Source organism: Oenanthe melanoleuca, chromosome 4 (assembly GCF_029582105.1).
Source record: "Oenanthe melanoleuca isolate GR-GAL-2019-014 chromosome 4, OMel1.0, whole genome shotgun sequence".
NCBI classification, from domain to species: Eukaryota; Metazoa; Chordata; class Aves; order Passeriformes; family Muscicapidae; genus Oenanthe; species Oenanthe melanoleuca.
In genome coordinates this window covers 9,210,175-9,225,942 of record NC_079337.1, presented here as the reverse complement: position 1 = coordinate 9,225,942, position 15,768 = coordinate 9,210,175, and the positions used below count along the sequence as shown (strand labels likewise).

The 15,768-nt window shown below is 39.6% G+C and overlaps 1 protein-coding gene across 1 annotated transcript in view; it reads left to right on the top strand.

Moving 5' to 3' along the window:
- The window catches only part of SLC7A11 (solute carrier family 7 member 11), a 56,026-nt gene that overhangs the window by 11,671 nt on the left and 28,587 nt on the right, over positions 1-15,768 (top strand). Inside the window, exons 4-6 of the mRNA XM_056489625.1 lie at positions 3,326-3,451; positions 5,482-5,581; positions 8,503-8,547. Of these exons, the coding sequence (XP_056345600.1) occupies positions 3,326-3,451; positions 5,482-5,581; positions 8,503-8,547 (271 nt within the window). The remainder of the gene's footprint in view (positions 1-3,325; positions 3,452-5,481; positions 5,582-8,502; positions 8,548-15,768) is intronic.

The following is a 15,768-nucleotide window of genomic DNA, read 5'->3' as shown; positions in this document are numbered from 1 at the left end:
TGTTGACTAAAGGCCATAGTCCATTATTAGTCTCAGAATATAATGTCCTTCCTGAACCCTGCACTGAAAGCTGTCATCATCTTTTCTTGCTTTTTAGCAGCTTTCTTCATGGCTCCACTTCCCCATTGCCTTTCACTGCCCAGTTGCTAACACAACCAGTATTATGGCCCTGGTACATGATACTAGTGTAAATCCCATATTTCTACACAAGTGCCATGCACACAGAACCATTAAGACCAAATATTTTATTAAAAAATACCACTACTATTATTAGCAGTATATAATAAGCAATAATGTATTTATATTATGTAATATTATACTATATTATAAAGACTGTAAACTCTTATAGCCTAATAAGTATAATAAAATACAATTTAAAATATATATAACTGGTCTCAAATTTTCTAAGCACTTGTAAGCACTGAAGTCTCAGCTCTGCAACCTGAATTACTACTGGTGCAGTCCTCCAACACTACACTTGCTTTTATGAAGGCTCATCAAAGGAATTTGTATCAAGGCACTTTTTACAAGGCCAAGCAGAGATAGGTGTCTGGGTTTCAGCCAGGTTAGAGTTAATTTCTTCTCGGTAGCTTTTACAGGGCTGTGTTTTGGATTTGGATTGAGAATGGTGTTGATAACACACTGATGTTTTGGTTTTTTTTGCCAAGTCCAGTTTATCCACAGTCAGGGACATTTTTTCCCTGCCTCCATGCTCTGCTAGTGAGGAGGTTCAGAAAAGAAACTTTGGATCACCAAAGGGATATTCCACACCACAGAACATCATGCCCAGTATATAAACTGGGAGGATCTAAATGAAAGGGCATCTGATCTGGGTTTGAGAATGAGGAGTCTGGCTCTGTTCAGAGCCTGGTGAGCAGTTGTACTGTGCAGAACTTGCTCTGTTTATCATTATTATTATTATTATTACAGCATTTTACTTTGTTTTCAATTATTAAACTGTTCATTTCTCAACCCACAAGTCTTACTTTGATTCTCCTCCTCATTCCAGTGGGGGGAAAAGGGGGGAATTGAGCAAGCAGCTGCCAGGTTTAATTTCCATTAAGCCATGAGCATAGGATGAGGGGAAGTGGCTTCATACTGGAGAAGGGCTGGTTTAGGTTAGATATGAAAAGAATTTGTCTGATGTGGGTGGTGAGACGGGCACAGGTTGTTCAGAGAAGTTGTGGCTGACCCATTGCTGAAGTGTTTGAGGCCATGCCATGAGTAACTCCTCCTGTGTGCATCAGGAAGGTGAAACCAATGCAATAGAAAACCTGGAGCTCTCTCCACTCATGTTTCCTGCTCTGACCTGTGTAAGGTGACAGACTGATTGCTGCAGTCAGCTTGAACTCTGAGCAAGCTGGGTATCAAATTGCAGATTCTCTTACACAAAGAACTCCTCCTTGACATTTTCTTGTGCTCTGGTCCATGCCTGGCTTTCACTTTCTGGAGAAGAAAAGTGTGATATCCTGAGTCTTCTAGGAAAATTAAAATAAGCTAGTGCTTGACTATGGCACTAGATTTTTTTGTAACTTAAACGCTTTTGGTCAGTTTAATATTTTAAGTATATTTTGCTTAAATGACAGTTGTTAGTCTTGCTAGTCATCAAGCCCCAGGAACAGAAAAGGAGACTCAAACAGCACTAATATTCATCAGCAATCTAAAGGGATCTTTCAAAATTTAAATGAGTCAAGATATGTCAGTGTAATATTGGAGCAATAGAATAATGAATCAGGGCCCTGGGATTTTCTGTTGCTTATAATATTGGTATATAAAGACATAAAAAAGAAAAAAAAAAGTGTTTCAATCTCAAGTGAAACTTTGCAGAAGTCCAAACAATTTCTTTGTGACTTCAGAATACTTCAGCTCTGAAATATGGTAAGATACAGATTAAGTAAAGAAGTAAAGATAGAGTGAGTAAAGATTTTGATCTTTAAGATCCTTTTCTGATAAAAAAATTGTGATGTTGTGAGTATATATTGACTTGTATATTGCTTATTTGAGAGTGGAACTGTCTCTCTCCTAAATAAAAATTCTAGAAGAATATTTTTTCCCCCCCTGGAATTTTTATTTTGTTAAAAATATATTAAAAAAATACATTGGGGTCCAGATTACTTGGAATTTTCTCCCTGTTCCATTAAACTCAAACTACTTTCAGTTGAAATGAGAAGATTTGAAAAATATTTTTTAACGTTGCTGCTGAAGAGAAACTGTATAAAACACTTGAGATAAATCTGAGGGTTTTCTTTCCAGAAAGCCTGTGCCATGTCAGATTTACCATGCTAATTCCTACAAACTAGCAAATTGTGCTTTTGTGAGTCCTGAGATGTGTGATGTGGCTGATGATTTACACAGACTGGTGCACTTGAGAGAGTTGAATTAAGGGAGGATTGGGATGAGGAGCTACTTCATCAGCTCCATGTGATGGCAAGAGAGAGAGGAACATGCTTGACCATGTTTACCTGAAGCAGCAAGAGAAAGATTTTTTTATTTAGTAAAATGGCTCCTATTTTCCAATCTTTAAGGAACTTTTTTTTTTAAAATTTTTTAATATGTAAACTCCTTCTGTTTAAATAAACTAGAATAAATGGCACTAAAATGACATTACCTGCCCTCCTCCTGCTAGTCAGTGCTGTAGGAAATGCCAGAAGATGCTGTCCCTGACCCAGGAGATGTGAGCTTACCAGGCAGGATGTAAAAACCCTGCTCACTGATCTCTCCACATGCTGATGAGCTGCAAATGTGTTTTTTTTTTTCAAGAAGTAAAAGGTCTCTGTTTCTTCACTGATTCCTTGCCAGGGTGGGCACAGTGCTAGCACTCTGCCCCTCCTACATCTCTGGTGGTACAGCAAAAAGGAGGGAAAAAGTGGAAAAGAGGACCAGGGGTAAATTTATGTGCAGCCTAAATGAGGGTGAGAAAGGTTAATATGTTTATTAGTTGTTATTGTTTTATGAGAAATACAGGTCTCTACTCAAAGCAGCACAGACAAAGAAACCTGGAATGACAAGAGTTGGGCTATTAATTTCTTTCATCAGAAGCAGGGTCCTGCCAGCCAGCTGTCTACCAGCTGACAATCCTGGGTCAAGGAACTTGTCTGAAGGGACAGGTGGATGGTCAGTGCAGTGGGTGAGGCACAGGGGCTCAGCTCAAGCCTTTGGTGTGGTACCTTCAAGGGGGATGAGAGAAGTGGCAGGACAAGAGCTGGAGAAGGTTATTGGGATGTGCTTCCCTTGATGCACCAGGATCTGCTGTTTGTGTGACCTCTCTGCTGGCAAAGAGTTTTGTGACAATTACTTCTTTCTGATTTTCTTTTCCCCCTCACAGCACTGGTGATGGTCCTGAATAGCACAAGTGTCAGCTGGAGTGCCCGAATCCAGATGTTCCTCACCTTCTGCAAGCTTGTAGCAATTCTGATAATTATAGTCCCTGGAGTTATCCAGCTAATTAAAGGTATGAAATGAAAAGTAAATGCTTTTAAAGAGCTTTTATCTTTTCCCTCTGCAGTCTTTCCCCACTTGCCTCCACCACATAATGCTTACAGCAGCAAAATCTCTTAATTAGTCTGTGCTTGCTTAACTGAGGCTCTGCACTGTCATGCCATTGGTGATAAGTGGGGCTGCACTGGGATGAGCTGGTATTTCCTTCAGCATGCCAACGAGACTGTCCCAATCAGACTTGCTTTTCAAAGGAGCAAGTGGGCTGCTCTTCCCTGTAATCTGCCTTTGGCCTGAGCTTTGTGGAAGGGGTGGGATGGGATTTAAAGACAGATGTGCGCAGACCTAGGCCAGGCAGGATGTCTGCTCTGTGCTAGTCCCTAGTCATGGTACATGTGTGTGGTGCCAGGGGGGCTCACAGTTCACAGAACCACAGAACAGCATGGTAGTTTGGGTGGAAGGGACCTTAAAGATCACCTAGCTCAAACCCTCTGCCATGGCAGAGAAATCTTCCACTAGGCATATTTCCCAAAGGCCCATCCAAAGCCTTGAGCACTTTCAGAGCATCCTGGACAGCTTCTCTGGACAATCTGTTCCAATGCCTTATCACTGTCACAGGGAAGAACTTTTCCTAACATGAGACCTAAACAATGCCCTCTGTCAGTTCATAGCCATTTCCCCTTGTCCTGTCACTGCATCCCTTGCAAAGGCACTTTTCTCACAGCAGATACTCATCTACCTGCAGAGACTTTCCATTCCAGCCCCCTGAGCAGCAGGTGTGAGATGGTGACCAGCCCCAGGTCACCCTTATGACAGCCACACAGAGCATAAGGAGCCTTTCAGCACGTGGGGCAGAGTAGGGAGCACTCCTGAGAGAATTGGTGGCAGATTTTATCTACAACATCCCAGGGGATGTTCTTTTCTGATGTTCACAAACCCTCCCACCCAAGAGAAGAGCACAGTGTTAGTCTGTGCAGTGAGCTCAGTTTCTCTGTTGGCTCTCTGTGGTCAATACAGACTCTGAAATAAAAACTTTCCTGTGTAGCACTCTGCTGATTCACTATTTTTATTTTCTTGTTTTTCACTTGCTTTCTGGCACTTGCAATGCTGTTTCCTGTTGCACATGACACATGAAATGGGTAAAATTCCTCTCTGTTCCCATCCACCCCACTTCTCCTAGACCTTTGCAGCAGGTCAAACCCAGGTGTGCTTGGGGGTTCTTGCCCTGAAGGAGCTCAGCTGGTGTCCCTGATTCTCCACTGGCACCTTCCTCTGGCCAGTTTCTCCCCTAACCAAAAAGCCTCTGCTTCAATGGGAATTCTGACTAAGGGCTTGACTCATTGCTAATTTAACTCTGAATTAATTAAGTTTCTTCCTGCTCCACATCTATGGAGGATCATTGCTTCTCAGGAAATTTGGGATATGGTGGGGATATCTTGCAAACCATAAAGCACTTTGTAAATGAATAAAAGCATAACAAAATTATTGCATATTTGCATTTATAGATATGTAGATAACTCTTACTTGATGTAATATTAATACAGCATTGATTATCGTGGTAGGGGGTTACTAAACTCATTTTTCAATGGTAGAAATGTTTAAGATTTTGGGTTTATTTATCTTGTAAAAATTGCTTCTGAATGAAATGCCAGCAAAGTTCCTTCTGATTAAAATGTTGAACAAGTGAAATTTCCTACATCAGGATCTACTGAGCTCATTCTGCTCTTTCATGTTGATGTAAGTCATTGCTGGAAATGACAGAGCAGTGAGTGTCACCAAGCTCAGAATGCTTTGAAACAAACTAATAGGTCAAATTCTCCTATTGCATGAATACAGAAGCCACAAAGCCTTTTACAATTGCTGGCAGATTATGGCTGCAAGGGTTGGGTCAGAACTTAAGGTCAAGGCCAGAATTTGATAACAGTGAGTTATTGGGTAATAAATGTTCTGTGATGTGTTATATTTATTTTTTTAAAAGTAGTTATGTCCAAAGAGTTTCTTTTTCAGCTTTTTTTTTTTTTTTTTTTTTTTCTTTTCAATTTGCAGGAGAAACACAGCACTTTAAAAATGCCTTTGCAGGGAATGATGCCAGTATTATGGGATTACCACTTGCTTTCTATTCAGGAATGTATGCCTATTCAGGCTGGTAAGTGGATGAAACTTACACATATTTCTCCTGAAAACAAGCACTAATGTGCTCTAACAAAGACATTTATTTATATGGACATACAGCCAGGGCAGTTCTCACCACTGTTCTATATGCTCAGTGGTCATTGTGCAAGCAGCTCTGCAAAGAAAAGATTTTTTTTTAAGTGTACTATATATAAACATACACTGACCACCAAAATAATTGCACCACAAGAAAGGAACATTCTTAATTTTTTCATTAAATATTTTAGTAAAAGGACTAATGAAGCTGTAATTTTTTTGAAGAAGTCAGTAATGATATAAAAAACAAATCTACGACTCTGTTACGAAGTTGTGTGGCCCTTGGCCTTGCTTTGTAAAAGCAGTATTTGACAAGTAAGAATCAATGAGTAGTATGGACCACAAAACAGAATTAAAATCTCAAGATTTTTATTCTTCTCACTCTGAGACATTTGGGCCATACTTAAAAGAAGTGCAAATGGCTTCCACAAAAGTCCAATGTGAGCAAAGCTGTGAGACTCTACCTCAGGTGTCCTGCTTAGAACTTTCAAATTCTTTCTCTCTTTCCCCTCCAAAGCACACAGCAGCTGGTTTGAAAGGTGCTGCTGCTTCTGGGAGCTGCCTTTACAATTTATCCACATTGTGCAGTGCCAAAGGGCTGCAGCAGCAGCCTGGGGGAAAGGATCAGAGCACAGTGTTCAGAGTGGGTTTATTTTGAGATAGCTTTGTCTGCAGCCCTTCCCTTGAGCCTCACAGGCAGCCAAGGTCTCTACCTTGCACCAAGGGCTGCCAGATAAGGGGTTTATTTATTTCCTTTGGAGGGACAATGGGCTGAGCATTGGTGTTCTCTGCCCTCCTGTAACTCCCTGGTTGCAGGAGCATTGTAAATCTGCACACTGGAGTGTGAACAGAACTCTATATATTAAATAGCAGCAGGGGGGAGGAAACCCAAGAGTCCAAAGCCTTTATCTGGGATAGATATGGAAGAAAAGAGCCTGGCATTTTGAAGCCTCAAAGAAATGGAATTGCTTATGTGGACATTCTCTACTTTCTTCCTCCTCTCTCCTGTAACTATTTTCTGTCTTTCATATCTGTAAATGTGATAGTTTCTCACTTTCTAAATATTAACTGAAGTTTTTGTATGAAAGCAATTTTAAAAGCTCTTTAATATTATTCAGTGTTTCTTTCCTGAAACATATTTCATCAAAAATACTGCCATTCTGTTGCTTCTTTCTCATTTTTCACATAACGTTTTTAAATCCTTACAATAAATATAATCTTTATTTTTTTCCCTTTACACCTTCTGGCTTTTATTTTGAGGTCCTTATGTGCCACTTATAAAAGAAATCAGCAGGTAAAAGACCTAATTTGGCTAGTGGCTCTTCCCAGCTGTCTATTTTCTTTGTCATCAGCTAAAATTCATCACCTCAGAGCATGGAGGAGCAGACCATTAAGTGGAGTGGCAATATCCTTGCACTATCAGCTTCATGGGGCTAAATCAATACAATTTGTTGAATATGGAGGAGTGTTGCATGTGTTGGTGATGTGTCCTGGGATGCAGGCAGAATTTTCTGCATAGCTCACAAGACTGTTAACTTTAAACTGTTAACTTTTAATGATACAGCTTGGAAGAAGAAAAGCAAAGCAGTATCTCTTCTGTTTGTGGGTTCATGCTGCCAAGAGCAAGTGTAGGCTATTGGGAATGAAAAATGCTGGCTGAAAAAGGACAAGTGGAGAAAAGAATGCAAGGAAACATCTTTGCATCAATAAAAGGACTGATGCTGGGCTATCATAGAATGGTTTGGGTTGAAAGGGACCTTAAAGGTCATTTTGTTCCAGCTCCCCTGCTGAGGGTAGGAACATTTCCCACTATCCCAGGTTGCTCAAAGCTCCATCCAACCCTGCCTTGAACACTTCCAGGGTTGGAGTATCCACAGCTTCCTTGGGCAGCCAGTTCCAGTGCTCCACTATCCTCACTGTAAAGACTTTCCTCCATATATCTAACCTAAATCTTCTTCTGTGCTCTATGCACTAGGAAGTTTAAAAACAAATACTCACATTTTTGCATAAGGTGACAAAGAATTTCATGCTCAGCCACAAAATCACTGTTTTTAAAAAGCCATGAGCCACTTGCTCTGCCAACCCAGCTCTGCTCCAACACTCGTGATGGGGCAGAGCTCCAAACTTTCTGCCAGATCAGTTACCAGGTGTTTATTCACTGCAGCACTGTGGCTCAGGTGCCATTTATCTTCCTGCACAGGAGCAGGAGGCCAGCACAGGCACTGCATTGACTGCTCTGGTTAATTAGACAGGCCCTGACTCTGAGCCTGTCTCTGAGCCAGGCACAGCCCTGGTGCTAATAAATGTAGAACAGAGGGTTCAGGACCTTGAGGCTGTTGTTGCTCTGTATGCAGGGCTGTGCCTGGTGAGCAGTTCCTGTGAATTCCCATGCAGAGCTGTCTCTTGGATGCTGCTGGAATATGATCAGTTCAACCTGAGGTTGTGCAAGAGCATGCAGGGCTGGCAGCCTGTGCTAGAGATCCTGTACAGCAAACTGTGTGAAAGTTCTTGGTTTAGGTGGGGTTTTCTAAGGCTTCAGTTATTTGTATTGTTAAGAAGCCCTTGCTGAGTACTCTGATGAGACTTTTAGCCAATATAACCTGAAATAATATAAGGCAACAAGCACAAAAGGAATATAGAGCTTGAAGGGTGTGTGTGTATATATATGGAATTAGGGTAAACCATGAACTGCGTTGAATGTCAGGGGGAAAAAAACTTACACACTGACTTTACATAGTTATTAATTAAGAGCAGTGCTTAACTGAAAGCATCTTGACTCTTAGTGAAAGAAACACAGAATAAAAGTGTAAGAATGTAAGAATAAATCTTATAATAATACATTTTATAACTATTTTCTAGGTTTTACCTCAATTTTGTTACCGAAGAAGTGGAAAACCCTGAAAAGTATGTACTTAATGTTTTGCTTGACTTTTGAAAAATGGTGGTGAAGTTTAAAATGTTATAGAAGCAGTGATCTTCAGAAGTTCTGCATGCTGGTCAAGCTGCTTGCCTTCCAGCAGATCTGGTGTCTATTTGAATTGCAACTGCTTGAAGATTTGCTATTTTTGGTCTGTTGTGACCTTATTATGTATTCTGCTTTTATCTGCACAGAAAGCAGAAAATTAAGTAGATCTCTAGGGCTCTGGTTCTGCCCCTCAGGATATGAATAACTACCAGTGGCTCCTTTCAGTGGAAGTTACTGATATCCTGTCAGGGAAATCTTGCCCAAGAAACTTACCTGCTGCAATATTTGTCAGTTTTGCTGTTTAAATATTAATCAAATACTTAGTTCTACTTGTTTTAGACGTCTCAGAAATACAGGATCTTGAATACACATCACACAGCATCCAATCTAATTAAACTGAACAGGGATGTGGGTTGGAGCCTGTTTCCAACCAGAGATGAATATTCTCACATCACCTGCCTGTAAAACATGGAAAGAAAAGTTATCCTGTTAGGGAGAGTTTGATTTGTCCCATCTATTTTGGTAGATTTATTTTGATACATGGAGCCAGTAATAAAAAGCTACTAATGTTTTGTAAAATTAGAGAAAATATGCCTTTCCAGATTAATTTGTTTTCTTTGAGGAAAAGAAACTATTTACTTGATATAGAAATTAATGGCTAAATGAAATTTTCTTAGGTTTTAAAAATAAGATAGCTGGCTGGGTAGTAAATTACTTATTGTTTTAAAAGGACTGTACACTCAGATAATATGAATCTGAAACATATAGGGAAAGCAAACCCAAAGCCATTGATTGGGAGCATGCAGAAAGTTTTTGTTGGTTTTTTCAGAGTCGGAACCAAACCTGGTGCTGTTTCAGAGGCTGAAAATCATTATAAGGCAATGGATGATAAAACAGGCTGGTAGAAAGGCAGATTTACATTGTTTCAGTGATTTGAGATGTGTTGTGTGTTAGTGGGCTCTTTGATGTGATCAGGGTATGTACAGTGAGAACTGTGTGACAGGAATTTGGAACCAGGTAGAAAACAATTCATTAATATTTCTGAGTAATCATTATGACAGATACCTATGGACAAATGGGTTTTTCACTGGTGATCTTGAGTTCTCATAAAACACCATTTTAGGAGCTGTGGTTTAGTAAAACATGGCTCTGGATTATTTAAAATGTGTAGATGTGGCACTTGGGGTCATGGTTTAGTGGTAGAATTGGCAGGGCTGGGTTAATGGTTGGGCTCAATGGTCCTAGAGGTCTTTTCAAACCTGAAGGTTTCTGTGCTAAGTCATTTGTGTCAGTAGAGAGCAGCTGGCTAAAGATTCCCAGGCCTGGGACACCCATGAACTCAAGCTGGATGATCTAGGGTTTAACTACCAAGGATCTGTGCTCTTTATAAATCATGAGAGGCAGACAGTAAAACCAAAAAACAAACCACACATTTTTTTACTTTTGAAAAATTGTTGTATGACAGATTGATTTTAAATGTGAAACTAAATGCAGGAGTGGAGAGATTCTGGTTGAGGACATCTCTACTACTTCAAGAAATTCTGGGGAGATAGGTTAGGAGTCAGAGTCTTTGTGGTGATTAAATTCAGCTAGAGCAACATAATTTTTCAATTATCATGTGGTTACCATCAATACTGTGTGATCTTTTTAAACATGTCTACACCCTTTGTGATTTTCATACACTTCTGTGTCTCTGCAGTTCTTTCAACTGGAATTCTTGGTAATTTTCATTATAGCTATTCTGATATATGTTGAGGTTATTTTGTGATTTGAGTCAGAGGAGTGCATATTTTTGAACATTTTGCTCTCTGCTGCATAGGACAGAAAAGCACCCCTTGATATACCTCAGCTAAGAGAAGTGGTGTTGGTTCAATTCTGGTTTTTTTTCCCATTGCAGCTAGGATGTGAGGGATGAAGACTGTCTTTTCCCATCTTGGGAGAGCTTTTCCATTCTCCAGGTTATCCTTGGAGAACTGCTGAAGTTAATTTGTGCTGCCACTGAGGATGTAGTACTGGAGGGCAAACCACATAACCTGACTGGTTTAGTGTATTCCAGGATGGCACTGGAAAAAACCAAGAAAACAGCTCAATATTACATGTGCAGTGTTATCACAAGGCTCTTAGAACTTCCCTTCATCACTCTTCCTCTTGAGGCTGCACTTTGGGAGGATGAGTAGATGCCCAGTTTTTACAATCTCCATGCCAAGGTACAACATAGAAGAGTGGGATTTTAAAAATTAAAAATTATATTAAACATTTGGAACATATCTTTAATCTTGTTGCCACCTGTGAGTGGCTTTGTTGGAAAGATGTCCTGAACCAAGGCCTGCTCCACCACTGTCCCCAAAGCTACAGTCAAGGGAATTAATCTCAGTATCAGCTCCCACTAAATCCAGTGCAAATGACAGATGAGCCACTAATTGTTCTGTTGCTGTAGAGGGCTTGGAGCTACAATTTTAAGGTCTCTCCCAACCCAAACTATTCTGTGGTTCTGCTGTTTTGTACTTCTATGTAGGTATGATGCAGCTGATTTTAAAAAGGAAGAGGAAAGTACAGGCTTGTAACAGCTCCAGGTGTGCAATTTGTAATGTTTGTCAGTGGTTAGGATGGATGCAAATTGCTTACAGCAAAAGAGGTGAGCACAGTGAGGTCTTCTGCCCTGCACCTGCCAAAGTAAATATTTGCCTGAGAATCAGTCACAGTTGTGCATTTCCAGGTGTGAGACAGCTTTGGCAGTACCTGAGGTGAGTGATCAGCTCCATCCCCATGAGAGCCTGCAGGCTGCAAACCCCAGTGAATGTTCCAAAGGGATGTGCCAGGTTTACAGCAGGGGATGGGCAGGAATGCTCCAGCAGAGAGTGGGGATGGGGCTTTGAGCAGCCTGGTGGAAGGTGTGCCTACAGATGGCAACAAGATTGGAACAAGATGATCTTTAAGGTCTCTTCCAATCCAAAACATTTGTAGAGGTGAGCCCTAGAATATATCCTGAGATGCATAGGAAGGCAGAAGCATCTGCTATTAGACTTTGTTTCCCAGATGGGGATTGCATTTCTTTCTGTGGTGTATGGCACCAGGACAGCACTTTGGGGTATGGCAGGTGTCATTGGGAATGCAGGAGAGAGGCAGGGAAAGGGGGGTGCTCGTGCCCTTGCCCAGTCCCCTTTGTGCTCCAAGCAGCTGTTTGCAGAGGCAGGAAGGGCTTTGGAGGCTGTGGGAATCTGTGGAGGTGCAATAAATTCCACACTGAGGTCTACAAGTAGGAGAAATACTCTGGGTCTTAGGCACTGGGGTGCTGAAGCAATATGAAACCCTAGAGAGGGAGAGCAGGAATGAGCAAAGCAGGGAGCAAGCACCCTTTACATTAGAGAAAAGAGAGCAGAAAGACTTAAAAAAAAAAACACCTCTCAAAGTGAATGTCATTACTTTTTGAACAGAGATTTGGAAGTAGTGCTGAATTCTCACTTTGGAAATGCCACTGTTCCCTCTTTTGTGTAAGGACATTATTATAACCCCAATTATCATTAGATGGGAAAGGAGCTCTTTCTGTCTCTGGCTAAACCCCCTTTTGATGGCTCATTTTTAAGCCTGAACTAATTTCTTTATTCCTCTTTGTTCAAGTGCTTCTCTCATGCAGCTGTTAGTAGGTCCTGAAGAAACACCAAGTTAATGTTTATTTTAGAAGGAGCCATGATTGCAGTGTCAATGTACAATTTTTTAAAATAGCCTGAAATATTTTTATTATCAAGAATATGTGAACAACATTAAAGTGCGACAAAAAAATTATTTTCCTTTTTTTGAAAATTATACTTTGCATGCACGGGCTGGGTCAATAGCAGTTGTTGTTTCAAATGAAATACCTAAATAATCCTTGAAGCAGAACTTCACCAAACAAACTTGTGCAACCACATCACTTGCAGCTTTGATCTGTTCGATTTTCTTACACCATAAGGATCAGTCTCTAACTGGGGTCTTATTGTATTCAGTTGTTAAATAACAGGTGAATGAAGGAACAGCCAGGTCTCTGAGAGTTTGTCACCTGAAAAGTGGCAGGATCCATGTTGTCATGCATGTTGAACTTCCAGACTCATTTCTTGTACACAGTCTTTGATCTCATCTGTATTCCTGAGCACCCACTGTGTACTCTCAAGAAACAGGCTGAGTTTTTTCAGCCAAGACCCTAAAAGCAGCTCATGCCTGAAGAGCACTTCCCTCTTCCCTTCCCAGGCTGAGCAGAGTCTGGATTCAGTGCTAAAATTCATCAAGAATTTTGAGAGCCACCAGATGAGAAGATAACACAAGAGTGTTTTCACAGCAACATCTTCAGAGCCTGGTCATAATCAGAGGCAGGTTTTGTCAAAAAGAGAATCCCACTCTAACAAAACTGTGCTCCATCCTCACTATGAGTAGAGAATTGGCCTCAATGCTTCAAGCTGTGCAGATTTGTGTTGGAAGAGAGAGAAAATATTGTTTCACTTTAAAGGGAGGGAAACTTAGACTCTAAGTCCTTACTGACTTTGAGGCAGTCTGTCATCAGGTGGGCAGCTTGAGAGAGATGTCAGTTTATTGCCTTTGTTTAACTAAATAATTTTATTTCTTTGGCAGTGTAGGTTTTTGTTGGTGTTGTTGAACTTAGGAAATATTTTTCATTTAGTGGACAAAAATGATAGAATTTCAAAGAATGTGGATTCTGACAGCATTTTACAGCACAGATTACTTTGCAGTTGCAGTTAAGTACAGCTGCTATTTGACATAATAATTTTTTTTTTTTCTCTCTCTCTTTTTTTTTTTTTTTCCATTTCTTCCTCCATCACTTATTGAACCATTTCATTTGCAAATATTTCATTTCTATTTGTAAAATAACTTTGGTCCAGCCCAGGCAATCTATCATTGTTTAAAAAGTAACACAGTGAGAAGAACATATTATTGAGATGTATAGTGTTTATAAGTGTGGTCTCAGATTGATAAATCATGTCTTGTGCTGTTGAAAAACCACAAAATGAATTGCTTTGCTATGACCTTGAGGTCTGAGATCAGTCAGTTTGTCTATTAGATTTTTCCAGTGTTCTTCTCACTTCATTTATTCCTTCTTTTCCCAAGCACCAAGAAACAGTAGCTGTATAGCAAACCAGCAGAGCTTGATGTCTTCAGACATTTTGTGAAATGAGACATTTTTTGATATCAAAATGTTTGCTATAATCTATTTTTATACTGTTTTTAAATAGTGTGAATGTCATGTCTAGCTAATGTGTGCTACCCATTCATTCTGATTATAGAGTCAATTTTACATCTATGAGGACTGAGTGAGAGAAATAAAGTATTAGGGGTGCTTTCTTCAGTCTATTTGAGCATTATAGAGATGCAGATGGATGGGAGGGGAATGGTGGCTAAAATGCTTCAATTCTTCCAGCTCTCTTGTTATTTGTAGCCATCTGATTTTTGGTGCTTCACATTAAAATGCAGCCCTCTACCAAAGTCAGTCAGAAACTTGAATTGCACTCATTGTTTCTCATTGTCCATATATTTTTTGTTATTTTGTAATTTAATGGCAAGATTTATTCTGAAGAGGAATATTAGTATCAGTACTCTTAGACACTAAAAAGGTTTATCTGCCTAGAGTTTCAAATCTTTCTCGTGTCATTATATTCTACTTATTCCTAAAAGACACATTTGAATCCAATTCATTTTCTTCATGTCAGGCTACAGTGCCAAATATTCAGTGCAGAAGTTATAGAATCACATTGTGATATTTTACCTGAAGATAATCAAAAGAGACAAATGCTAATCTTTCCAGTATTTTGTAAAACCCATTTTCTCATGTGAATTCATATTACCTTAAAGGGAAAAGCAGGTCAGTTAAGTGAGCATTTCCATTTTTCCTCTATATATTATTTGTGTCTTGTTTTTTTTTTTTTTTGCACTTGAATATTTATTCTTCATCATAGAATGAGAATGTTCTAACTAGCCTCCACACAGCTATTTTTATGTGTCTGTAATAGAAGTTTTATACTTCCTAAATTCAGCTGTATCTAGCAGCATTACAGTCTGCTTAAATTCTTTCAGTTATATGGAGGCATTTCAGATGATGTGTCCAAACCTGGTGAATTCAACAACAATTTCTACAGTTCATTTGTGCCCTCTGTAAATGACAAAATCATGTTTTCAAATCTGTGAAATCCTTTAATGGGGAGCTGAATCTGCCAAATAAAGAAAACAAATTAATTGACTAGCTCAAAAGTACTTTCACAAAACCAAGCATGGGTTTTGCTATTTGTAAAAATGTATGTAAAACATTTAATCAAGAATGTAATTCAGTAGTATTTGTGTGTGTTTGAGAGGGATAAATAGACAATTACTAGATCTCATGGGAGTTGACTCACCAGCAGGAGATTGTTCTTAATAAAATGATCTTACCTTTACTTTTGTTTTCTTGCTAACCTAATTATCTCCTTACTATTTGCATACTCAAATCTTCAGCTCATTAATTATTGTTTCTTTTAGAAATTACCAATAATTCATTTTTGAAACTAAGTCTTTCATTCTTGGATGCATGCTTTTTAATGAATTCAGATTTCTGAAATCTCAATGGGGGAGCTAACTTTTTCCCTTCATAAATTTATTTTATTGTTTTTAGTTGAAGGATGCTACTCTTGCTGGAAGTTGGAAATTCTCTCATAAGCAGGACCAGAATATTCTAATTGCTTTACCTTTATTTATATTTTTTTTCACTCCTAGTTTGGGAGATTCAAGACCAGGCTTCTCAGGGCCCCATCCAACCTGAAACATTCCTGAGTTCTGGCTCTAACCTTTCCTCTCTTCACTCTTGTATTAATTTGAAAGCAAGCCAGCGGGAGATCCCAAGCCAGAGTTTCAATTTAATAGTAAAATTAGGGTAAAGGCAATAATATAAAACACTGAGAGAGTCAGAATACAAGCTGACACCCTGTTGGCCGGGGTGATGGTAGCAGGTGATTAAATGCTGGCTGCAATCCTCCTGGAGTGACAGATGTGGCTCTGTTGAAGCAGTGATCCTGTAGAAGGGTCTGGTCTTCCTCTGGAGGTCCAGTGGTGGTTATGGAGCTCTTGTCCTCTGGGAATTCAGTGGATAAAGCTGCTTGTGGTGTTCCAAATCTCAGATTATATCCTGATAGCAATGTTTGTCT